Below are 27,153 nucleotides of genomic sequence, written 5' to 3'. Positions count from 1 at the left end.
GCTGCAGGTGGAGGCAGCTCAGACACGTGTGGAGGCAGTGGAGGTGAGGAGGGGCTGAGATGCTGGCCTGGGTGTGACAGAAGTCGAGCTCAGGTTTTTGGCCAGAGAAACGGGAAGACAGAAGAGGAAGATGAGATGCCAGCTCTGGACGTGACAGGCTGAGGTCACCCACGTCACACAGGTGAGGGGGCAGTCGGGCGCCGTGACGGGAGTTCAGGGGGAGACTCAGGGCTGGATAAGAAATGGGAAAGTAGTCACAATACGGACGGGACTAGAGGCAACTGCCCCAGGAGACAGAGGTCCCAGGACGGCGCCTCTGGGCTCTACAGTGAGGTCAGGGAGGAAAAAACACAACGGGACTGACAGGGTGGCCCAAGAAAATGTGTGGTCCTGGGAGCCAGATGAGTCCATCTTTTCTTGACCAAGTTGAAGAGAGAGCGTAAGGAACGCAAGGAATAAGAGGCCACGTCAAGCAAAGCAGAAGAATCCCATGGATGAGTCTCACCAGCAGCGTAGGTGCTTGTCTTCTTACTTTGTTGTCTTTTCAGACCATCTATGTGTCCTATGTCACACTGACTGTTTTGTAAGGTGACTCACATTCTGTTAGCGGCAGACGAGACGAGCAGGACCAGAGGGAAGGAGAGGAAAGAGGGGAGAAGGCAGGGACGGGCACAGGTGTGAGACAGGCTGGTAGGCGCCGCCCCGCCTGTCTCTGCAGAGGGTCCTGGGAGGGGATGAGAGCCACGGGCAGAGCCTGCAGCCCCAGGCGGGGAAGAGAGGAACCACGGGTGCCCGTTTCTAGTCTTCCTCTTCTTTCCCGGGGAGGGGCCAGCTGGCGTCACCATCACACAGCTGTGAGGAGAACGGAGCCACCTGGTCCCTTGGGAGGGCTGTGTGGCCTCGCTGTCTTTAGTTTTCTCAGTAGGTCTTGAGCATGTCTGTGCTTTATGGCAATCACGTCCCGGAGCTTACAGGGCATCTCACACTGGAGAACAGGTGGCAGGAGGACCTGGGCTGCCCACTCTGGGGGTGACGGGGCAGAGGCTGAAAGGTACGTGGCTGGCAGTGACGTGCCCCCTCTGTGATAGGACACTACTTCCGGAGTGACTGAGGGCAGTGTGTAGTTGGGACAAACTGCAGGGGTGGCAGCAGCTTGGTGCCCCAGTGCCCAGTACCCCCAGCATAGGAGGGGCTGCTGCTCGCCCCACGGCCTGGCTGTGCAGTGGTGCCCACGGTGAGTGCCCGGCTGATGGAACCTGAACATGGCACACTTTGCTCAGAAGAGCTGTTGCTACGTAACTATGGGTAGCTGCCCACATAAGCTCTAGCCTCAGGCAGAAGACACTGGCATCGGAGGAGATGTGGGAAGACAAGTTATTACTTGTGACCTTCTCAGTGTTTAACACCCCTGGGTACAATCCTCAGGCCCACTCTAGTCTACGTTACCTCCTCCGGTGCCGAAGGACTCAGGTACCTTCACCTCTGGCTGACCCCCACAGTTCTGTCTCTAGTCTCACTTCTCCTTTCAGCCCAGACTCAGAGATCCAACCTACCCAGTCCCTGTCCTGACTAGGATGTGGCAATTATTTTAAACTTGATGTGACCTAAACAAAACTCTGGATAGCCCACTGTGATAGTTAATTTTATGTGTCAACTTGACTAGGCCACAGGGTGCCCAGGTATTTGGCCAATCATTATTCTGGGTGTTTCTGGATGAACGTGACATGTAAGTTGAGACACTAAGTAAAACAGATTGCTCTCCCTAATGTGGTGGGCCTTGTCTAATCAGCTGAAGGCCCGAATAATGCAAAAGGCTGACCCTCGCTGAATAGGAGGGCACTCCTCCTGCCTCCGCCCCTGAGCTGGGACATCAGTTTTTGCCTTCAGATTAGAACACCACCATCGGCTCTGTTGGTTCTCAGGCCTTCAGATTCAGGCTGGAACTAACCACACCACCAGCTCTTCTGCGTGTCCAGCCTGCCAACTGCAGATCTCAGGGCTGTCAGCCTCCATAACCATGTGAGCCAATTCCTAATAAATTTCTCTTTCTACACACACACACACACACACACCTTCTTAGTTGTTTCTCTGGAGAATGCTGACCAATACCCCCACTATCAAACCCGTTTCTTCCTTAGTCTTCTCCATCTCATTAAACAATCAGTACTCATCCAGTTGCTCAAGGTAAACAACCTAGCAGCCATTTTCGATCCTCTATTTCCCTCATCTCGTACACGTCCACAATCCAGGAGCAAGGCCCATGGCGCCCGCCACAGCACGAATCCAGGGCCAGCCCCGCCCTACTCCCACCACTGCTGTGAGCTCACCACCTCCACCCCCACAGCCACCTCAGTCGAGGGCTCCGTTCCCAACAGCAACATGGCTGTGCCCCTCTGCCACCGTATGCCCACAGGGCATCCCATATATGACACACAGGGACCAATCACTAAAGGCCACGTGTCGTATAATTCCACTTAGATGACATGTCAAGAACAGGCAAATCTACAGAAAAAGAAGAGAGATGAGTGGTTGCCAAGGGCTGGGGGTGGCGGGAAGGGTGCGAAATAGGAAGTAACAGGGGTTTCTTTTGGGGATACAGGAAGTGTTCTAAAATTCACAACTCCGTGAATGTACTAAAAAACCACTAAACGGCACACATTAAGAGTGGATTTTATAACATATGAATTGCATCTCTATGAAGCTATCAAAGAAATAATTTAAAAATTCACTGATCTCTTTTGGAGGGCAATTTGGGGCAAATCAATGTTCTTTTCTCGAACATGCAGGTAAGTGGGAATCCTGGCTAAGCTGACGTTGTTCCTTCATTTGTTAATGCCACCTGACAGGATAATCCTCTATGGAATCTATTCCTGATGGCAGAGGCTGAAGGAGTAAAACGAAGGACACCAGGCCCAGCCCTCTAGGAGATCATTTTGCCATTTTTTGATTTCGGAACCTCTCAAGTCAGTTGACATTACGATGAGCTTAAAAAAGACAACTGTGAATATACCTCGAAGAGCGAAGGGCTTGGGAAGACAGACAAGAGGCAAGCGAACTTAACGGTGAAAAGCGGCCCAGCCGTTTGGACTTACTGGGCTCACGTAAACGCCTTGGTGGACGTCTCCAAACTGGCCCTCTCCAATACAGCGCCCAAGTTCTATTCTTTCTCTCTGAATCTCATAATCCCTGGCTGCAAAACAGAATCCACACGTCAAGAAATACTTACGAACAATCTCATTAGTGCAGAAACAACACTTGGCACATTTCATTTAATCATCCACAAGTAAAAGTTTCATCAGTGACATGTCTTTCCAGACAACACTTTAAGCGTAGTGGCATTCTCTTAAACAGCATGTTAAAGGAGTTGACGGAAGTGCCACGGCACTGGGTGAACCAAAACGATGAGTTCCAGTACAGGCAGATTTTTTGGGTAGGTTTTAATGTCTGCTTCAGTTCACATCTATTTGATAGTTTTCTAAATAATTCCTCCAAATAATAAAGTATATGCTTAATTAATGAGCACTATTAGTCCAGGTATTAATATATGCAAGCTAAAAACCAGTTATTTAAAGCAATTATTTTACAAGTAACTAAAGTTTGTCAATGTGGAGGCAACACAAATTGTGTCATGAGTAACTGTACGTCCTGAAAGTTTAAGAGTGTCCCACTTTACTGTAACCTCATCGCGACATTATTCACGGAGCTAAGAGAGTTTAAAGAGGAAGCTTCTAAAAACTGGTTTCAAAATGAGATCAGTTGTGATCAGGTTGAACACATTACGTAAATTATGAATATTTTATACTTTTGAGAACATTTGCTTCAAATTAATATATAGATTGTTGACTTATATATACAAAACCAATTATGTACAGGCTGTTGAGTTGAGGCACCTGGAAAGAAAATCTCCAATAGGAACCGAGGAGCTTGATTCTAATCCAATTAACTGCTCGGCCCGGATTTTGACGTCTTCCAGTCAGGAGCGCCATCCCACAGCCCACACTGCACACACCCCGCTAGTGTGGTCGTCCACAGGGTAAGATGACGGTCAAAGAGCTTACAACTTTCTCCTCGGTTTATCAAACTCTATAGCATGTAGAAAATTCAACCCAAATTTTAGGTGGTATTTTCCTCTTTAAAATCACTTTAGCTAGTAGTTCCATTGATTTCACAGCATGAGTAAACCAATGAAAAATAGTTTAAAAATAAAAGGTAACTGAAAATGGAAACATCCGTATCATTCCATAGGTTGCAATTGCAAGCAAATGCAGTTATTTTAAAGGAATCCTGTTACCTTCATCTATTCCATAGCTTTCTGTATTGCAATTAAGAGAGAAAAAAATTGGAAGACCTTGCTTAGAAAGAACTAATAGCAATTAGGTTAACAACAATAAACTCGGAGAGTACATTTCAATAATATTTACTTTGTTACATATTTTAACACAAATAAGATTTAAAAAGAGGACTAGGTACAAGTGAAAAAGCTATATCTCCGCAAGTTAACTTGATGTAATGTAAACCACGCTTTAAGGTTCTCGCCCATTAATTCCTATATGATAACTCCTTTTTGTGGGGTCTGGATACGAGTTAGTCATGTTGCACATTTACTACTCACCTCTGAACAATAAACATACAAATAAAATTTTGGCTTTTCTCCAGGAATGTAAAATTGACTATATGGCTAACCCAAAATTCCAACCTAAATGGAAACATTTTCCAAATTGCTACTGCAAGTCAAAAATGTGCCCACTGAAGTCTTGGCTTTTGCCTCTGTTTCGAATGGCTCTCAGTACAGAAGCTCTAGAAAGAGTCCCCCAGGGTTATGCACGCCTGAGAGAGGTGGTCGTGTGTTTCTCCTTGTTTCGGTAACATCTCCTCAATGTATACAGTAAATGTAGATTTGAGCATCTTTGGGAAGATTTACACAATAGGGCATTTCTATTACAAACATGTACAGCTTTACTGAAATCAGGGCCTCAAATGTGAATTATTACAGCCTCTACGGCTATAAGGTGGACTCACAATTGGGCCTCTTTCAAAGGTAGGTTTACAATTTGTTTTATGTGAATGAAATGTCAAGGGCATCTCCAATTCAAAATCTGGTACTAAATACTCCAACTCGAAATCCGGGCTTCCAGTTCTCCTCAACCAACAAGCAGCACAGTGGAGAGAAACCGAGTGCTGACACTTCTGGAAACTCCTTAAGGGGTCTCCCTCTCGCCCCACACCTCCCACCCGAGCTGTACAGACTGGATGTGGGGAGCTTTTGATAACAAGGACTACAAAGAACAATATTTCAGAGGGGAAACGCAATTCACTGAATATACACGTTTAAAGAATCGAATACAGATGTACGTATTTAACTTGAAATAATACTTTCTACACAGAGGAAACACTCCAATCAATAAAGCTTATATTATCACAGAGCCAGAAAGCGAGAGGACAAACGCCCATCACTGCACTGAGTCACTACAGATCTCTGAGTTTCAGGCATATAAAATACAGAATTCTGCAAGTTGAAGAGTATTTCTGTTATGCATTCGACAAGGTATTAAAAATAGCTCTAAAAGGACAACAAATATGTAAAACTTTTAAACGTGAGATATTTAAAAGTTAAATGCCTGTCAAATCTGAAGGAAAACAAAATCAGCCGTCTACTTACTTGAGGGCATAGTGTAAGTATCTTCTTCGTCTATAATCTCAGCATAATCGTCTGTTTCTGTAGGAAAGGAAAGGGTATGTTGGAAGAGGTTAAATGTTTGACCTCCTAGCCTTTAACATAATTTGAAAGGCAAAATGGTCTGCCTAAATCCCCTACTATGCTGTCATCTTCTTAAAACACTATTACTCAATTTTTGCTCACACATGAGTCATTTATGGAAATAAAAGTGACATCATGCACCAGTGTGTTAGAAGACACAGACTTGTTTCTCAGAGGGCAAACAGAGCTAACACAGAAAGCCCTTGTGAAAAACAGAAAGACATGAAACCACCATGTATATGGTTCAAATCCACCTATCTGTCCTGACTGCGCAACGCCCCCTCGACTGCACCAAACACGTGTTGAAAACCACAGCGTATCTACTGGGATGTCTCCAACCGAGACCGGTATCTCCAAACACAGTGTCTGACGTGATTCATAATTAGACTCTACAGGGTAACACGAATGTTCTTCGGAAAACAAAAACAGCAGCCCCATTTTTGAGATTACTGGACTAATTCATTTCATTTGTTCAGAGTGAAAGCAACCCAAGAATTTATCTCTTGTAACTTTTTCACTCAGATATTTGAAGAGCATACATTAATGTCAAAGGGTGACAGGCCAACCAAAAAGAATAAAACGAGAACAGCATATTCAAGTGAGTTCTCTTCTGAGAGAAGGTCAAGGGTTCCAGTGTTTCCATTTCTTCCTTTCAGTGATACAGTAACGTGAAAACCCACCCCAGGACAGAGGGGTTACTGCTGATGTATTGCCCGGCCCACCCACCCCGACTGTTTCCTTTTGCTGGTTTTGCTGAGATGTAAGTGACATGTGACACTGTATTGATTGGAGGTGGACAATAGAACGATGTGATACGTCGATATTGCAAGATGATCACCACAATGAGTCCAGTGAACACCTATCACTGATATTTTGGGGGCAGATGACATGGTTGTATTTAGAAGGGAGTCCCCTCCTTCTAAGACACACATATGGAAATATTTACAGGTGGGATGGTATGATGCTCGCTGCTAAGTAATTTAGAGTGAGGAGACCAAGAAAACACGAGTGTCATGAGTTGGTAATTGCTGAAACTTGTAGATGGGGTTCATTATACAAGTTTCCCTTTTTAATGCCTACATGTTTCCTAATAAAAAGTTTTTTGAAAGTCCACCACTATATTAATGGGAGAAAAACCCATGTGAAGGAATCCACCACTCACTTGGGTAATGATCCCGCTGGAACATCTGGAAAGAGGGAAACCTTTAGTTGCTGCACGTGTAAGGATTTAAGCTGCTGGGCCAGGAAAGGAGTGGAGGTCCTTTCTGAATTATCATTTAAAGAGAGCTCTATTTTGGTAACTTCATCTGGCAGCCACTGTAAACCCCCGAGAAACTAAAAGCTCAAAGTTCTTTCTTCTGTGATGCCACTATTACTTCATTCAGATATTAAATTATAGGCACCAAAGAAAACAGAGGCTGTATATCTAGTTCACGCTCTCTAGGATGTCAATCCTTCCCCCTGCTACTAGTGCAATGACTGAGATCAAACCTAAGCGCTCCTGGGAGAATTCCTTTCTTCATTTGTAATCATCATTTACAATGATTAAAGTTAAAAACATTTTCAGCTGGCAGAATGTAAAGTCAATAAATTAATTCTCTTTAAGACATTGAGCAAATATAACCTGTTTGTAGGTCCAATGTGCCAGGTGGACAACCTGCATTATTCCTACAGGTTTATAAATAATACTATGTACGGGATTAAAGGAAAACATCGAATCTTCCCCAAACCTTACAGTCTTTCATTTCTCTATTTCTCCCTCTGCTCCTGCTCTTGGTAAATTGTCATGTTCTAGGCTTTCATGCAGGATGGCTTAACAAAAGACACTGTGAAATGACATCTGGGGACAGAGGTAGCGACTCAGGCACCTGTGAGGAACGGGACTAAGTGGCAGGTGGGGGAGGATACGACTCTCACAGCAAGACCAGTTTCTCTCTCTATCGGGTAATCTACTAAGCTCAGCTTCATGCCACTCCCCTCAGAAAGCTGATGTGACTGAGGCTGAATTGCCACAATCAAATGCTGCCCTTCCTGCCTGCTGTCACACAAAGCATGGACCTTTGGAGGAAAGGGCACCGGCGGACGCTGCACTGGCAGGACGCGGGCTTGAGAGCTGCTCAGCCATCCTCCCTGCGTCCCTCCCAGCTGCTCAGGAATCTGCAGCAGCCCCTGCACTCGGCCCCCAGCTTCACTAAGGAAATGTTCTGGACCAATCCACTGCACAGGCACCGAGGGATCCCACGGCCGTGGGGGTCACTGCCCGCCCGTCCTCAAGCCTCTTTCTCGGAGGGCGGGTGTCTGCTGCCTGTGGAGAAGGTACGAGACTACCCACAGCAAAGCAGTGACTCTCGCGGGTAAGGGCTCCCCACGCGTGACAGCGCCTGCTGGCTCAGGGCCGCTTCCGCTTTCAGCCAGGGTGACCTCCTCAGAGACGCCTCCTCAAGCGAACCTGCCCCCCACCCGCACCCCCTATGCGCCCATCACTCTTCATCACATTGCCTCATTTCTCGTCCTTGGAACCTATCCTTGCCAGCTGCCTGGCAGTCCTTGGTTCCTTGTCCACTGCCTGCCCCGTGCCCAGAACGGGGCCCCCATGAGGGCGGGGCCCTGTGGGTCTTGTTTATCACGATGTTCCTGGCACCCAGGCAGTGCCCGGCACAGAGAAGGCACTCGGCAAGTCCTTGCTGAACAAGAAGAACAAACGCACTGCGGTGACACAGGGAGTGAATGGCGTGTCCGTGTCCCGATGCTGGGGAAGGGAAGCCATGTCACTTGTGCGAGGCCAAGTGGTGAAGGTGGGAGCCGCAATGCTCGGGACAAAGCACAGACCACACATTTGGGGGGGGACCTGCTTGGCCTTGAGAAGTCACCTCCCGGGCTCAGGTGTGAAATGAGAACACGCGCCCCAGGGGTGTTAGGAGGCTCACACTGCCACACAGCTTCTCCTGCTTCTTCTGGGCTCTGGGGACGGGGAGGGAGCTGGGCTTCCTTCCTGGTCTGACAGCGATGGCTTCCAGGGCGGCCTGTTTATAAAGCCCTCAGTGGAGATACTGACCTCTGCAACACTTTGAAGGAGTACAGACAAATGGCTAACATGTATCAGGCTAGCACACCAAACTGATTTGGGAAAAACCAAGTTGCACGCACTTCAATTCATCCACAGTCACTGTAAAGAACTTGTAAATCTCCCTTTGACGCTCTGTGAATTCTATATGAAGCCTTTGGGGACTATCAAGGCTTTCTGGGAATTATTCACGAGGACACTTGGGTGCAGGTGTGTGTACTGAGGGGTAATGGGAGTGGAGAAGTTCTGCTGCCACGAACGGAGCTCTTGTTGCTTCTGAGCTGGTTCTCACGGAGCAACAGCCAACACTGCAGAAGGTAACGGACCCCCCTGAGGTGCTGCTGGAACCCCCACAGGTGTCTGCACTGGCAGCACTCGCTGTGTTCCTCCAAGGATTCTGGATGCTGATTTGGTTCTATTCTGTATTTTTCTTTCCTGGCTGTTAGGATTATGGATAGTATGATACTGACAGAAGTATATTTACATACTCCAGGGCCTCTGAAAAATTGGAGCCCAGGCTAAAACTGCCTGGGCCTCCAAAATAATGGCATGATCCAAGGAAAATATAAGAAAAAGGGAGACAGGTTAAAAAAGCTGGGCACAAATGAAGCAGGTAGGTCTGCATCCCCACTTAGTATTGAAGATGGCAGCTATTAATAGTATTCTTGAGAGTGTTTGCCCCATGCCAGACATGCTCTGCACAATCCCGTATACTGCCATTTAATCCCTGGGAAAATCCAGAGGTGGCACTGTTACCATCACGCCTGTGTCACAGGCAGGGCACTGAGGCACCAGAGGACATGTAAGCTTCTCACGGTCCCACATCGATCAGCGCGGGCTGGCTGGCATCAGAGCGCTCCAGCACATGGCCTTCCACACGCTGAGGGGCACCTTTCCTTGTGAGACATGGACTGTCCCCCAGGGATATTCTGGGGACACCCCCACCCCCACCCCGGCCCCTGGCACACCTTTGCTGCAGGGCTGCTTGTAGGAAGGCTCACTGGGCCTGTGTACTTGGGAGACAATTTTGGATCCCTGGCCCATGAGTTAAATATTTCAAAAATAAACACCAAAAAAAAGAGACTTCTAAAACCCTGGACAGTGTTATAATTTGAAAGGCTTGGTATCACAATATGTGGTAAAGTAAAAACGACAGGGAGACACAGAAAAAGGACAGAAAAGCACAGGTCAGTAATGAGAAAAGTACTGAGTTCTCATCTTAAAGCAAGGTGAAAAGAGACGCAGTAAAGTCCCTTCTGAAAACATGGACACGCACAGAAAGAGCCTGGTGCGCTGGGGTCACTGGGCGGGGGTCGTCCTGGAGTCTGGGAGGGACGCTGGTGGACAATGAACATCATCCATTGCTTGGAAATAAAAGCAGCTGCACAAATGCCTTCAGGCTCCACATTCCTGAAACGCTGGCAGCCTGCTGAGCTTTCCTGGAAGAGGCTGCAGACAACGTGATTCTGTCACCCGCCTCCTCTGCTCGCCTGGCAGGAAACGGTGCGCTTTCCCCCTGGTGGTGCTGGTGTTGGCTTGGACACCTGCATTCTGACACCTTGTTCCCCTGCCTGGCCTCCCCGCCCCTCAGGAAGTGTGGATGAGTCGCCAATCCCGCAGGGTGACATCTGCAGTGACTAGACGGCTTCGGCAGCTCAGGGGACTCACCAGTTGCACTGCTTCTTATCCAACCTGGGAAACCCAGACTCGCCCTTAACCCTGCAGCCCTGGGAAGCGGTGGGATGAGTTCTTTCCTGGAAGCAAGGAAGCACCCCGCCGGCCCTGTGATACTCACGAGCTCATTTAGCTGCGACCCAGCCGAGGCATCAGCCACCTGTCCCCACATAAGGCCAGACAGCGATATTTCAGACTTTGCTGGTCACACAGTCTGCACTGAAAGCCTTCAGCTCTGCCGTCCACAGCACAGCGTGTAAACGAAAGGTGTGGCTGTGTCCCAGGGAAACTTGACTACGGACACTGGAGTTTGAAGCACAGGGTTTCCATGCCACAAATACTATTCTTTGGATCAATCCCTAACCATTGAAAGACATAATAATTATTCTTAGCTCAGGGGCAGTATGACAACGGGGGTGGGGGGCTACTTGGCCCGGGGACCTGGGTTTGCAGACCTCCGACCTAGACCAAGTGATTAAATGCTTAAGGCTCAGCTTACGCGCCTGTAGAATGGGAATAATAGCACTTGCCCCACCTAATTTACAGTCCTGGGAAATTCAAACGTGGGCAAATGCACGGAAATGCTTTCCTTCCATAAGTAATGTGGGCACAGCCACCTAAGCAGACCTCTGTTTGAGTCCTTACGCTCAGTAATTCTTGTGACAAGCACGGCGACTTCACAGACGAAGACACAGCAGATGAAGCAGTTCGCTCACAACCACTCAGTCAGCCGGTGACAGGACGGGGCAGTGGGAGGCCGGACCTGACAGCTGACCACTCACTCATCGCCCAGCAGCTGCGGGCTGGTCAGTGTCTGAGCCCTCTGGTGGTCAGTGTCCCCACCTGCGTGACGGTGAGGACACATGCTCTGAGAATGAGGATTCACGGCAGACGTGCTCCTCCCAAGAGGCAATCTAGAAATGAGCTCGGCCCTTCGTGCTGAAGTCTCATGAAGAAGACACGCTTTCCCAAAGTCATAGTTACGTGCTCTCTGTGCTCATTAAGCTGAAGTGACCAATCCCACCACAAAAATGCACACAGATGAAATCTTCAGTAAAAGCGACCTTTCAGTTAATTGTGAGGGGGAAAAAATGCACCTCCCCCTTAATTTTAGTTTAAACAATCTTACTCCTTTCGTCTGAAAGAGTATAAAGTTTCATGCAGCCCGTGCACAAAGTAAATGGGAAACGTAAGACACTACACGTGACTTTTCAATGTCCAGTTTATTAAGTGCTATCAACAACTGCCTGAAAAAGCACCTTCTCACCACCGCTGACATTTCTCTAATTAGTTTGTGTGACTTACTCATTAGTTCGCATTCTTTCCTGTCCACTACCTCACTCCCAAACTCAGGATTACTGCATTTATGCACGTACTTGGGAAATAGTGGCTAGATCTCTCCCATTTCCTGCTTTCAAGTAGGACAAATCTTGCTGAATGATACTATTTTGACAGTTTTCCTACAACTCTGAAGTTTTAATCATGAAATCTAGAAAACTCACTATGAATACATACAACTCAAACTTACCACTCAGACGTGATAAATGACAGTTACCCTTTCCACGTCAAAGCCCTACACAATTTTCAGGAGACCATTTGTTCACACTGTCACTTTTCATACTTGTTCTCTTGGATCAAACCCCATTTTGCCTTTCATTGAATACTGAACTATGTTTATATCAATAAGTCATTATCTCATATTAGTAACATGAATGTGAAAAGAAATATTACCGTCCCCACTAATTTCATCTGCAGATCCAGGAGGCATGCAAAGAAAGGGGGGGAGCAGGAAGAGAGGGAAGGAGAGAGAGGAAAGGGGGGAGGGGAGAGAGGGAAAACACTATTAAAATGACAAGTAAATCAAAGTGCAAAGAAAACAAAAAATTTACCCCCCAAGGTCTAATTCCAAAGACAAAAGAGAGATTGCAGCAGGAAGTGTGCTGACACGATTTAAAGCATTTCGCGGAGTTCTAGGCAGGCAACACATTATACAAAGTTACAGAGCAGCGCTGTTGACTTTAAGTCGGTTTCTACCACACTGAGCAAAACTAACTGCATCGCCTCTCACAATTAAATGTCCAAAACGGCTTCTACCCCCTCACCGGGAATTTGTCCCCTTAGAGAAAACGAAAACAGCTGGTCCTGAGAGTGTGCTTAACGATGACCAGGGGCCCGGCCCTGCTGGGGCCCTTCTGGGGAGCCCAGCACGCAAGCGTGAGGAGTCGGGTACTCGAAGATCTGAGGACAAGTCAAGTTTCCATTTCCATTTATGCAGCATTGGAAGAAGTTCTGTTCCATCATTACAAATACTCTCTGCTTTTCTAGAACACCCTCTACAGCACGCGAACAGCTGCCCTGAAGCACAAAAGCAGACCACAGGCGCTCACTCTGGCCGCTCATTCCCCTTCCCCGGGCCGCATGCTGCACCAGGAAACCCACACGGCAAACACGGGCCCTGCCGCCTCTGCGGTACGACGCTGAGACCCACTGATGGACCCGGAGTGCTACTTCTTGCCCTGCCCTGCCATGCATGTACAATCTGCAAACAGGCCAACAAAGTCTTCTGTCAGCAGGGCAGCATGAAGACCTGCAGGCGAGCTCTCGCCGCTGTGTGGCTGCGGGTCGTGGGCAGCACACAGGGACACCAGTAAAGGGGTGCCCTGCGCAGGGCCAGTTACAAGCGTCTGGTTAGACCCGCTCGCGGCCCGGGCGCCGGGTTAGTAAGAGCCTGTGCAGGTGTGAGCGCAGTACCAGCAGGAGGAGGGTCGTGGGCACAGAAGACCAGAGGGAGAAAGCGCCTGGCCTTCTTAACTTTATGCGGGCGGGGACTGACTCCTTTACAGAGAGGCAGGCGGAGGAGAGAGAAAAACAGAAACATTATTTCAATTCGAAAGGACACTATGTTACAAGTTAAGGTATACTATAAAAACAAACACAAAATCGTAATGTTTTATTTGACTACTGATACTATTTCTCACTATGATTGACTTGGGTTTTAAAAAACGTATTAACATTTTAAAACGCAATTTCCTCTTATAGCAAAGATTAGCATTAGATACAGAAACTTCTCAAGACATAAGCAGAGTCTCCACGGAGCCAAGTGAGGCATACGTATCTTTACAGGTAACAAATCCGAAACAAAAGGAAACAAGACAAAAAACAAAGACCAATAAATAATTCAAGGAACATCTAACATGCAACCATAAAGACAAAATGGCAGAATACTAGCAGATCTTGATTTGTGAAACAGCTTTATGAGCAATTTCCCCAAACCATCAGCAAAGACACCAACACACAGAGCTAAGGGGACATCTTAAATAAATTACCTTAACATAAAAACTGGTGATGAGCTTGTTTGGACATATAGGATGCAAAGCCCCTTCCCACGGCATCATTTACACATTCACTCCCTCATTCACACACTCCAAACTCATCTGAAAGCCAACTCTGTGTTAGGCAACTGCTGGACCACTAGATACATCCTAGTCCTCTAGGATCTCACTGCACAAAAGAAAACAGAGAAGCAACAATTACATGTGGTAAGAGCATCAGTGGGCATAACAAAATGAAGTCAAACAACGGACACACAGCAAAGCCCTTTAAGATGCAGCGCTGATAACATGTGACAGAGGAGACATAGGTGGCATGAACATTTAACAACAGACCCACAGGGGCCGATCAAGAAAAATGAGGACGTTAGGTGTGGGCCGAGGCAGAGCATGGGTCAGAGTCAAGGTGGCACAACTTACGGATGTATCAATGCATTAGGAGCAGAAATGAGAAGAAGCGACATAAAATCTAGTGGTATTTTCGGACGGTATCCTGTGATTCCAACAACATTTAAGGCAACATCAAGGGCATCACAAGCTCAGACCAAGTGGATAATGTACTTTCCTTTCATCTCTAGTTACACACACAAATAAAGCAACAGACCTGTCTGACCAGAACTCTCAATCTGTGCCTCTCCTCAGACGTTGGTTTAGTGTTGACGAAGTTGAACTTTATCTGAGCCCCGTGTTCCGAAAATGGTCCTTCTGGGAAATCATCCAACCTGGGGTTGTCATGGGAACAACCCTGCCCTCAACAGTGTTAAAGATCCATGAATCCCTAACGATACTCAGAAGAGAAAACGCCATAAACAACAACAACAACATCTGGCTAGGGAGGCAGCTTGTTATTTAAGAATTGGTAAATGAAGGGAAAGAATAAGGCATTTCTCTTTAGCTGACGAAGGCAAATTATCTTTAGAAGTATTCCAGCTAAATAACCGAGGAAGAAATGACAGAATTTGCATGTCACTGTTTTACGACCGCTCATGAAATCCAGGCATGGACATCAGTAGCTGCCGAAGCCATGAGGTAAAACGCTCAGGGGAACTCTATAATGGATGCATCACAGGCTGACCAAACCTACCCATGGGTCTTACGTCACAGAGAGAGAGCCAGGTGTCATGCACGTAACCATGACTTATTCTTGTAAAAAACAAAATTCACGGAGCCCGACTCTGATCAGAGTTCTCTCGATCCTCACAACTGGCTTCCAGGAAATACCGGGGCCTGAGAGGAACGCCGTCAACACATCACAGAGATGTGATCGGCCATATCCAGTGTGGGGAACAATAGCGTGACACAATTTCTTCAACAAATAAACTGCAATCAGGAAAACAAACAAAAAAAGAGTCCTACCCGAGAGATACAGGAAAAGACAGGAGATACAGCAAACCAAGTTCAACAAGCAATGCTCATCTGACTCTCAGATGCTTTAAAACGCCCACTGGGAGACACGTGCTTTTGAAAGGGGGCGGAGACAGAGATGAGCTGCAATTAACTAGTCTTTCTTTACTCTTTGTATGTCTGAAGTTTCCCATGATAAAAGGTTTTTAAAAAATGAAACATTCAAAAGCATAACAATATCCATTCACTTAAGTTTCTTGCTTGTGAAAGTATCAAATATTTTTGTCCTGACTCATGCAGTTTGATTTTAATAAATTACACAATTATTATGTAGCCACAACATGCTACAGACTGGTGGGGTGGGAGGGGAGGGCGGAGAAGCCTTGATATCAAATTCTAGAATTTATACTAAAGTTCCAAAGTTTCAAGCCGTCCTTTAAAATTTTTTTTCTGTAAAGGAAATAAATAAAATGGCCTTTTGATATTAGCAATATCTGTTTTTATATTTAGCAGGATGACACTTGGGCTGCTTGTATTTTAGGAATACAATTTTTAAAGATTATTAAAGTTCATTCATGATTGTGCTAATAATTTTGGCCAGAGGACTAAGGTTAGGAGCCAAGCACACCCAAACACTGTCCATCGTGACGCATGTTTTTATAGAGACAGAAATGCACTTTTGCCCCAAGTCTCTCGGCAGCAGTGCGTTACCCCGTACTGTACGGAGGCCACAGGGAGAAGACGGGACTACTCTCCACCTGGAAACAAAATTCACAGGTCAAGGGAACAGACGAGTGCGGCCAGGAAAGAGTATGTAAAGAAAACATCCTCTTTCAATGTGTGTTGTGCTCACTACTGCTCTGCTTTGCCTTTGGGCTCTTCGTCATGAGACAGCGTCTCAGCTGCTCCCTGGCAGGGGCCCAACAAGTGAGCGTCTCCACCGTGCCTGCAGCTGAGAGAGGAGGTTCAGGTCAAGGGCGCTGCTTTACCACATGACGTAGACACTTCAGCGCCCACGTGCCACTGGAGCATTTCTCTCAACTCTCTCAGAAACTGAGAGGAGAGGGACGTACATGATTAAGCAGCACCCTCAGATGGCAAGAGGCAAAGAGAGCTTGAATGACGGCGTGGTGGGGGAGGCGGGCTGGGAACAGGGCGGCAGGGCGGGGCATTGAGACGATTCACTTCCTTCCTCAGGCTCAAGCCACTTCCTGTCTATACCCAGTGAGAGACGAGGGCAAGCCTGGGGGCTGAGTCTCTGCTAACACCACTGGTGAGCTGAGGAGAATTCCCTGTGCGCCAGGTACTTACTGGGAAGATGTCAGTACCATCCAGTACTTACCACTCTGCACACAAAACGATCAGCGGCACTAATGTGATGAAATTATGCCATAAAGCATATAATTTACAAAAACTACTCTAAATGTGGCATTTTAAAAAAATTCCCAAAAGCTGGCATTTAAATCAAGCTTTCAGCAGCAGACAGACTACCCTGTAAATCCAGCATTATCAAAATTGACACTGGGAAGTAAACCATACAAAACAATTGCTTCACACCTGAAAGCAGGGCAGACTTTTGAATTTTAACCTGAGTGTCTGTCAGAAATGAGTCAGTGCCAGCTATTCCCAGCGAAGGGGGAGCCACGAAGGAATCACGCTTCTAAGTACCCCTCCCTTCCTTCCCCGCCCAGCGGACACGGCCCAGCCCCTGCAGGAGTCAGCGGGGTCTCACGCAGGGGCAGTGGGCTTCCAAGTGCAAGAGCCGGCGCCCCACTCAGGTTCTCGAGCGCTGAGACTCTGAGCTGCCAAGTCTCCTCATCTGTACGTGGGGATATTACTGCAGGAACGGTCCTGAGGCTTACACAAGCTAACACACGTCAATGGGCCTCATTCATGTGTGACTACGTATGTCTACAAAGCAGTGACATAGCAATGAATGGATGACACACCTGTATTTCAGAGATGACGGGAAAAGAGAAAAAATGCAATAATTACTATGGACTATGTACACATCACCTTGTTATATTTTACAGAAGTTTACAAACTACTTTTGCATGTGTAAAATAGTTGTAGAATTTGTAATAAAGCAGGTTAATGAAAATAACATTTACTTTGTTAAGTATATTTCAGTTTAGAATAATTGTCAGTCACTAACGTGAAAAACCTAAAAATAATTTCATATAAAGGAAATGATATTGAATGATTAACAACTAAACCAAAAGAATCGGTTACAAAGTAAAAACAAACAAATGTTATTTGCAATAAATATTGAAAAAGTCTCCTCACAAAGGAATCAGCAGAGACATCCAACCAAACATTTCTGCCCACAGGAAACGGCCACTGTGCTGGTTTCACGACGGAAATGAAAGAGAAAACCTGTTTCACAGTCGCCTCATGCGCGATGCAGACAGTTCACAAGCTCGCAGGCACCAAGGCTGAGCCTGCAGCTCTCCTCGCACCCACCTGTGGCACCCACCCACTGTCCCCCCACCTACTGCCCCACCTACTGTGGCACCCACCTACTGTCCCCCCACCCACCTACTGCCCCCCCCACCTACTGTCCCCCCACCTATCTACTCCCCCCCACCTATTGTCCCCCCACCTATGGTTTTACGGCTTAACAGAGGCCTGGTTATTAACAAAACAAAGCAAATCCTAAGACACAAAACCAACAGAACAAAAACAATTGATTCTTTCAAGACGTTTAAATTCAGCTTTCTTCACTCATTTTCCTTGGAAATATCTGCTTCCGGGGACCTGTCACCCACACAGACTTCGCTCAGGCTCCCCTCCCGATCCAGGTCACACTCCGGCTATGACCGCCTACAGACCTCTTATTATAAGCACCAGCCTCTCCGTTCTAAGTTCTACCTGAGCTCCATAATATCTAAGTGCAAGTTTCCTAAAAACTGAATAATTAGGCTAAAAAAATTACTTGAGGCCGTGTAGATCTGTTCACCTTACACTTATTTTTATAGAGAAACCTTGCCTAGGTTCCAAAGAAACTCTTCATATATTCAACACCAATTGTAACTGTGATCTTACTGAAGGTCTGAGAACTACATTTCCTCTGCAAGGAAATGTGAATGAGAGCCTGGTATCACGTCTCTGGAAGGTAAGGACACTGTTTCATTTCCCAGCCAGGGATCCATCAAGAGCTGAAAACTCCAGTTATCATGACCCTTATTCTGTCACCTAGCCTCCACGCCCCTTGCCTAAAACCTCCTCAAAAGCATCCAGGAAAACTGGGTGACCAGCTCCCGGGAATCCAGCAGCTCTCAGTGTCACTGCTAGCTCTGAGCACACCTGCCTTTCTGCCGTCTGCTCCCGCTACCTGGATGCATTCCTCCATGTCCCAGCTTGTGTCCACACCTTGCGCTGGCACTCATCGGTTCATTTGAAGCCATTACTAAGCACTTAAGTCCCAGACAATAAACAGACAGAGTATGGCTTTACCTATGATGGGGCTGCGGTCTAGAGGACAAGGGGCTTTGCTTCTAAAATGATTACATCCACGTAATGCCCAGAGAGCTGTACAGTGGGCTAGAGAACCCCGAGGAAAAAAAGTGCTGGAGTAGTCAGGGAAGGCTTCCAGGAGGTGGTGACATCCGAAGCTGGTCTTGAAGGTAAGGTAAGACCTTTCCAGTGGTGAATAGAAGCATCTTCCCAAGTACTTCTTCATCTATACTTGGGGCAAATTCCCTTACGTTGGGGCTAAAATACCATAGAGCCTGGAGGACAGTTATAACCTGAATTCCAACCCCAGCTCCATCCTTTTCAAGCTGTGTGAAACTGAACCAGTTTGTTTCCTCTCGGAATTTCTTTCCTCATATCTGTGAAATGGGGGGATGAAAAGTCAGGCTTAAACAAGACAATATCTAATGCCATGCGCAGCACGCTCAACCCTCAGGAAGAAGAGATGTGTCCCTACTAGCTGCATGTGAGTCCTGACTACCCTGCCCCTGTGTCCCCTAGCCCTCTACGCTGCTCCTCGCTGCTCCCAAGACCGAGGCCTGCATTGCCAGCCTCTGCTTCTGGGCCCAGTGCTCTCTGTCCCTCGGTGTCTGCGGGATGCCATCTCTCACTCCATTCAGTGACCTGCCCACGTCACCTGACCACAGGTGACAGCACCCCTCCACCCCCCGCTGCACAATGGCTAGTGTCTCTGGTCTGTCTCCTCCACAGAACGTCAACTACATGAAGGAGGGATTTGCCTTTGGTCATGATCACGCCCCGGCATCTAGAACAGTGCCTGGTACACAGCAGGTGCTCAGGAAGTATTTGCTGACTGAGTTAGCATAAAACAGGAAACGGACAGCAGAAGAACACCCAGTTTGTAGGGGTCATAGGCAGTAAATGAGACAGAGCATGACAGAAGCACAGTCACGGCCCGCAGGCCGACACACCACAGCCTCGGCCCACAGCCCAGAGACAGAGCTGGCACTGCAGACGGCGAGCTCCAACCCACGCGAGGGCAGCTGGGGCCTCTGCCCCAGTGTTACTGCACCCACATGGTCCAGGGTTTCCAGGTCACTGGGTAAAGAAATAGCCTTGAGCTTTAGTAACAGGACCGGGTTTCTAGGTATCAGCTTAACAGCATAGGGATCAAGCGAAAGACATAAGCTGCTGCTGGCTAGGCTGGTAAGAGGGTGTTTTCTGGTCTTTGTGGAAGATGCAAATACCCCACTGTTAGTCCAGTTCCACCGAAGTGAGCAAGCCATCGGGGAACGACGATGGATCAGCAGCAACCTACAAAGGCTGGCGCGCTCACCAAGTCGCCCTGGGACACTGGGCGCGCTGGCTGGACCCGTGAGTCACCAAAGTGGTCTGATACGGACAGTGTTACTGACTGAGGGACGGAGACACTGACACGTGAAGATACAAAGAACATCCTGGAGGACAGAATGCTTGAGCAGAACCACAGGAGGAAGAAGGTGGGCGGAGGGGCAAACTCCCAAATTCATTTGGCTAAAAGCAATGTGGGGAGGGCGAGGGGAAGGGCTGAGCTAAGGAGCCTAAACTCCGTCTGATGGATCACAAGTGATTCCTGAAACCTGACCGGAGAATCGCCTGTTTAATTCCATAAAGCTGGAAGCAATCAAAGACTTCATATTGGGAGGGGACTGAAGTTGAACTTCTAGTTCAGCGATAACTAGGCAGAAATACCCGAGGCAGAAGCACAAAGGATGTACCACCCAGAGGCTGGGTGACGACCAGTTAGTCGCTAAAGAAGCTCCAAGGTTTGACAAGTGAACACCTGAGACGCGGATAAAAAGGGGTTGGGGAGTTAGGAGGCACGAGAGCCAAGGTACCAGGCAGACCTGCTGTGTTTCAGCACTGGCGGTAGAGTCCTGACACCTAACGGATGGAGTGACTGGAGCATGTGCACACACACACACACACACACACACACACACACAGAGGCACGTCAGCAGCCCCGGGGCCTCACGCCTGGGCAGGCCAGCAGACGGCCCAGAGCACTGACAATTACTCAGAGCCAGCTCAAATGTCACCTGCTCTACAGAACACGCCACCCCCTCTGATGGCCAGCCACCGTTCCCTCCCCTGGCTCACCATGCTCATGCTCACACTCATGCTCACGCTCACACTCACGTGCTGGCCTTGTCTCTGCAGTGAGATTACAAACTCTCCGAAAGGCCTGGTTTACTCTCCTGAATCCCACTCCCACCACGGCCTAAACAAGCTCAGGCCCAACAAACCCAAGTGCTAAGCACCTCAGGGCCTCAGCGTCCCTCCCCGCCGGGGCAGGGAGAGTGTGGAACAGGCAGCGTGCAGGCAGGCACGATGCACTGTACGTCAGAACATGCTGGCAACCCTGCCGTCGCCAGGCCCGGGACACTGCCCGGCAGCCCCAGTGCTGGCACTCAAACCTCCTCTCCACCCTGCGAGGACGCGGCTACGCCTCGGCGCTCCGACACACACCCGTCACACGCAGCCCATCTCTAGAGTACCTTCACCAAGCACACAAATATGAGCACAGTATCTCTTCAGAGGGCGCTTATGGGATGCGTGTGCACAATAAAACAGTAACAAGCAATCACAGTTGTATGCTGGAACACAAAAAGAATCCAGTCACCAACTAGCCAAAAGCACCAAACGAAATTTCAGGAAAAATTAATTCATGCAAATTAAACTAACAGGAATTAGGTTTCTTCTAAGTCGGATTGTCAGATACTAGAGTTATTGAGAAGCTTTTATGTATTTTAGAAATGTAACATGTCTCTAAAACCAGATTGCACACGTGTGTGTACAGACACACATGTGTATCTGCGTGTACGTACATACAGCACTTGTATTCTAAGATACCAAACTTGGGTCCAGAGAAGATGCTTCTTCTCCCTCACCCCTTGTTTTCCACATTTTTCAATGGGGAAAAAGACATATATTTTGAAAACATACCAAGGAAAGTACACCACACTCATCATACCAACAAATAGTTAAGATAACGCTTATACCAGTATCTTAACTACATTTTTAAAAAAGCAACAATTCAAACACAATTTTATGTTAATTGTGAAAGACAAAACTGTTTAAAAAAGTTTCACATATCCTGAACTTTAAGAAAACAATAAGTATACAAAGTATATTGTTAAATTCTGCTCAATTGCAAAGATAAATGGTAACAGCAACTTCAAAAGTAAAAATTCACTCTGAATATGATTAACATGACAGTAAAACTGGAAAACAACTTGGAATTCATATATAACCTTGTGAGTAATCTAGTATTATACATGTTATATCTCATCAAGAAAAAAATCTATGAGCCATATTTAAACCTATTTCATGGTGGGAAAATTAGGCAAAGTGGGACAGTCAGAATGCATTACTTTTATAAGCTATTCCAGAAGGAGTAATCATAATAAAAATGAACAGACATCTAACACGCAATGCTCCTCCCCCAACTGCTGTAAGCGTTTCTTTGGCAGTCTCTTACCTGACACGGAGACAGCATGTGTCCGCACACCTTGCTTTTCGCTGTTGGCGAGCCTGCAAGAGACGAACCTGCTGTGAATGCTGGGCTCTCAGGACCACACGGCTGCCACGTTCGAGAACCGGGAGGACCACACCACCTCCGTGGGGACTTACATTCTAGAGGGTGGGGGTTTTAAAAATTGGATTCTACTACCCAAAACCCTTAAAAGAAACAGACTGCTTTAATGTTTTAAAGATTAGAAATTAAGATAAACAACTGAAGGAACATTGGACTGCTCTGAGAAAGCAATTCAGGACAGTGACTTAAAACACTGTAAGACCATTTAATGTGGTGGACATGGTTAGATACAGTTTTAAATTTAAATCCTGGGCTGCAAGGGATTGCCCAAAAGTTATAAAACAGAGGGAAAAAAAGAGCTGGAATTGAAATTTGCTCTCTAAAATATAATTTGAAATACTGTTGTAAGATTGCTCCTTCTTCAATTTAGAGCATGTATGAAAGCAGATAATATATTATTATTACTATTTAGACTGAAAAAAGGTAAGCTTAATGTATCTGCTACTATTTCAGGAAATGGCTCAACGACATTTGTATTTTACATATTTACACACATAAAATAAAATTTTGACCAAAAGTTTTAGGGACATTTAAAAACTGGAAGTATAGTTCAGTTTAAAATTTTTGGAAAGCACAAAAAACATACAATAAAGGAATCCTACTGTCTTCAGACATCAAAGTTACTTTGATCTTTTTGTAAAAGAAAACTTTTTTTCCAGACACATCAGCATTTACTATCGAAGTACTGAATAGAAATGTTTCCTAGTATATAAATTTACACTAGGAAATATTTGAACTTAAAATACTATATGATTTTTGAGAACTAGAAATATTCCATATACAACTATAAAATTTATATAATGAATAATTATAGCATAAAGCCACAGAATTGAGTTCCTTTGATTGAATTCACTAAATAATCTGAAATGATACTTTTTATAAAAGTTGAACCAAAGTTATTTTCTAACAAGCCATCAGTTTCTCTTGCATTGCAGCTAGCTCTGACCTACACTGACAGGAAGTCACAGCGTGCGGACTCAGGAGAAGGCCACGTCATCCGCCTGCTCATCTGGCAGCCAGGACACTGGGTCCCCTTCACCACACTGCCTGCCTGCTGCTCAGTCGCCTCCCTCACACCTGGGTGGTTTCACCACTTTCCTGGGCAGTAGCAACAACAGGGGCTGTTGCACTATGATTTAAATAAAGGTTTCTGTGTTTATTCAGTTTTCCTAGTACCTATGACCACGTCTGACCCACCTCCTTCACTCACTTCCGGTCTCTGTTTATGGTTCCTGTCTGTTTTAGGCCTCAATGTCACCCTTACAGACTTTCCACGATTAAAGGTACTCTGAGCATGAGTTCCTGGCCTGACGTGGGACATTACTAAATATCTATTAAAGACTGATGATTTTGTGAAACACACGGCCTAAAAGCTACGAGAAAGAGGGCCTCCTCAGCCCCACTCACCTACACAGCTACTGTGCACCTACTATGTGCCACATACTGCCCAGTGTCAGGTCTACAGCGCCATATGACGCAGGCCTTCGACGAGCCACAGGGTGTGGACTGTGGTATGGTAAGTACTGCGGGGACGCAGCAGATGTCACAGGAAACGACGGAGGATGGGACCGGAGGAGAGCTGGCCTGGCTGAGGACAGGGGGCAGGAGGACAGCGTGGTGCTCAGTGACTGAGACAGCCCAGTGGAGCTGGACAACAGCGTGAGGACTGGCGACACTAGGCCAGAGGCGCCGGCAGGGGACCCGCATGCAACCTCAGAGCACCAGCCAGCCGTGCCAGGGCTGTCACTACGCATGTCCTCACACTGCAGAACCGACAATGGACAGGACGGTGGGCAAAACTGGACAAAGATGGGCAGGAGGTGGGCCAACAAAGCTAACCCAGCAGGCCTGAGGCCGCTGTCCTGAGGCTGCCCTTGGCTGCGGTTGGGGACTTGGATTTTAGGAGGGTTCCCGCAACCCCCTAACTGATAAGGGGATGATAACGTGGTTGAGCCTAAACTGTCTGTACCAACAACAGGGTACATGCTGACGCCGGCTTTCGTCCTGGGAGCCTGGATTTGGGTACACGCCAGGCAGAGTGTGTACATGACCCAGCACCGAGTCTCCAATGGGCTTCCTGGGTAGACAATACTTCACGTTATCACAACTCACTGTGAGAGGAACTAGGGGGTTCCTGCCTGAGCCTGTCCTGCTTTCTTCTGGATGTCACCCCTGGGCCTTCTCCCTGTGCTGGGTTTGCTTTGTGTCTTTTGCTGTAATACAGCATAGCTGTGAGTGCAACTGTGTCCCTTTTAGACGCTGTGTCCCTTTTAGAGAATCCCAGAACCCGGGGTGGTCTTGAGGACCCCGACACAGGCTTCTAGTGGAGTGGCCAGACAGGTGACACCAATAGCTAAAATCAGAAGAGGGGCTGTGGGAAGGTGGTGCAGGGGACAGATGTGAGGGGTTTAGGACAGAACTGAAGGAATGACAGATGATTGACGATGGAGGCGAGGGAGCAGGATGGCACAACGGTGCCGCGTTCCCCTTTCCCCAGCGGCCTCCGAGGGGAGGGGCTGCTCTGCGGGTGAAGGGGGTTCAGCTCAAACTGCTCTCTGAGCTCTCGGCTGGGGCTGTTTACTGCCCTGTATGTCTGCAGGCCTAGATTTAACTTTCTTTGGGTCCCCAGTTCCTAACACACTGGCTGAGAACAGAAATGTTATTACGTAAGTTCTTATGGAAATACTGTTCAGTTTTTTAAATGTTATAGATCAACACATCTATTATGAAATTCATGACAACCAACAAGTAAAAACTTAACATACGTTACTTATTGTTTAATTTTCTTATGTGTAAAATAGCCGGAATGGTAGCTACGTTCAGGTTCTCACAAAGATTAGCGATGACGACAAAGGCGGCATCATCACGTGAGTATTTTTGAACTCCTTACCGAGCTTAAAATAAAGGGAAAAATTCACTTTAAACTTTTGACTCAACCTAAATACATGACTTACAAGTGATTTGATTTCTTTCTGGAAACACTTGTTTTCCACTTCCCTGTTCCTATGTGTGGAAATCTGACTATTCAGGCAAATGGACAGTAAAGCATCTGATTCCCTGACGTTTTTAGCACAGTGACTAACATATGACAAAGGAGCACTTACTTTGGTATTGATGGCAAAGCCCGTTCACCTTCTGGGGAAACAAAAAGAGAAGAAAATGGTAAGGTTGCTTCTACTCCTTTGGAAAAGATCATGAGCAGAAATGAGGGAGGACGCGCCCCACTGCAGATTTTAGCCACAACCCTTCAGAGGAAGCAGCTACACTGCCCAGCTTAGGCACTCACGGTTCTATTTCACTGTGTCCAACTAACATTATCGGACTGTCGGCGCATAGGGTGCAAAAGGAACCACCCAATGACAGCAAAGCTCTGCATGCTGAGGCTTCCTTCTGGTCAAAGCCGGCATCCCTGACCCGAAGCCCAACACTCTGCACCGTAAGTGACACACACGCATTAGCAGCACCCCCAAACCTGGGCAGAAACACAGAGACCACGGATCCACGCGTGTGGCTGCCAGAGGGTCTGAGGCACGGCAGGAGCCAAGGGACAGGCGGGCCTGCAGAGCTGTGACGTAAAGGACTTCCCCAGTCACGAGCGTGCCATGCGTGCCGGGGAGCCCTCTACCGCCGGCGGCCGTCTGCCACCAATGATGGGTGGGCACGTCCCCTGGGGCACAGCGACTGGCGCCTGCTGGTCTCACAGTGAAGCTCAGGACTTCGCTCAGTGGTGCAGGGGGCTCTCCCCACCCCTCCTTTTGTGAAGCAGGCAGAGTGGTGTCCCCCAGGTTAATCCCTTCTATCAGGATGAACTGAACAGGCTCCTGCTGATCCAGCTGTGTCAGGATCAGAATAATCCTCCCCCAGTGTGAATCCATCAAGTCACTCCCCTGCTACGATGTGTGTCCCTTGTGTGTCCCTCGATAGCTGTTAGGAGGACGTCAGCAGCTCAGCTGAACCCACAAAGCCCGGCTGCGAATCGGCACTCAGCTCCTGTCTTCCGTGTTTGGCTGTGTGGGGGCTAAGGGTGGAGCTGGGATGTGCCCACCCACCACCCATTTCTCTGCGGCCTCCCCGGGCAGCTCCCTGGTCACACCCCGGTGCAGGCACACATGCTGTCCGTCCCAAACTCTTTTCCTGGCGTCCGCCCGGCCCTCAGTCCCTCAGCCCGCTGCGTGGAAGTGGCTTTGTCAGTGGCCTCTCTAGTCTCGTCCTCCACCATTCCCTGACCTATGCGACTGCATGTCGCTTTTCCTGAATGTGTCATGCTGCCTTCACACATTCCTTCCCTTGAAAGACGCTCTTCCTTCTGGTGGGACTATCACCCCTTAACCTCTCCAGCCCCACTGAAGCACGATCTCCTCTAAGAGCCCTTCCTGGAATAATACCTCAAGAGGCTCTGGACGGCCCTTGTGCATTAAGCCAGCGTTTCCCACAAGTCAGATTATGCGAAGTCAGACTTCACCTGCCCGCGGAGGTCCCCAACACCTAGTAGAGCACCTGGCACTCAGGGGCTCTCAGCCACTGTTGGGTAAATGAATAACTAAACCAGCCGTGGACCCCAAGTCAGTGGCTCTTTCTGAATAACTGTTTATTTACCTATAAAACAGATCATACTGCCTCATCTGCAGGACCAGCTGTGAGCTTAAGTAACAGAGAATATATAGAGGGCGCCAAAAAAATGTAAACACATTTTAAGAAAGGAAAAAAAGTGCATTAAAATTGTAATGCTCGATACATACTGGTAACAGAAGATGAATACAAGTCATGTGTACACACGTTTTTGGCCCCTCTGGGACAGGACCACCGCATCATTCCAGCCCAGTTTCAAGCAAAACAACCAAGTCAGACCATGGAGACCAGCCACAGGCAGAATCCCTGGAAAACCCCATCGCGAGTTTACCATCCCGCGGCA

At 47.5% G+C, this 27,153-nt stretch overlaps 1 protein-coding gene across 20 annotated transcripts in view; it reads right to left on the bottom strand.

Moving 5' to 3' along the window:
* Positions 1-27,153, bottom strand: part of PTK2 (protein tyrosine kinase 2) — a 169,376-nt gene that overhangs the window by 51,722 nt on the left and 90,501 nt on the right. For 6 of the 20 annotated variants that reach the window (XM_074316377.2, XM_074316376.2, XM_074316391.2 and 3 more), the window contains 7 exons: positions 25,346-25,376; positions 22,125-22,177; positions 13,248-13,331; positions 12,228-12,245; positions 5,660-5,716; positions 4,292-4,312; positions 3,093-3,190 (listed from right to left, as the gene is read on the bottom strand). In XM_074316377.2, the coding sequence (XP_074172478.1) occupies positions 3,093-3,190; positions 4,292-4,312; positions 5,660-5,716; positions 12,228-12,245; positions 13,248-13,331; positions 22,125-22,177; positions 25,346-25,376 (362 nt within the window). The remainder of the gene's footprint in view (positions 1-3,092; positions 3,191-4,291; positions 4,313-5,659; positions 5,717-12,227; positions 12,246-13,247; positions 13,332-22,124; positions 22,178-25,345; positions 25,377-27,153) is intronic. The other 14 variants (XM_074316388.2, XM_074316387.2, XM_074316393.2 and 11 more) reach the window with 5 other exon arrangements.

The sequence above is a fragment of the Rhinolophus sinicus genome, chromosome 6 (assembly GCF_057876585.1).
Source record: "Rhinolophus sinicus isolate RSI-liver-muscle chromosome 6, RSI-T2T, whole genome shotgun sequence".
Taxonomy (NCBI): Eukaryota; Metazoa; Chordata; class Mammalia; order Chiroptera; family Rhinolophidae; genus Rhinolophus; species Rhinolophus sinicus.
The sequence above is the reverse complement of the archived record's forward strand: the minus strand, read 5'-3'. Positions and strand labels throughout refer to the sequence as shown.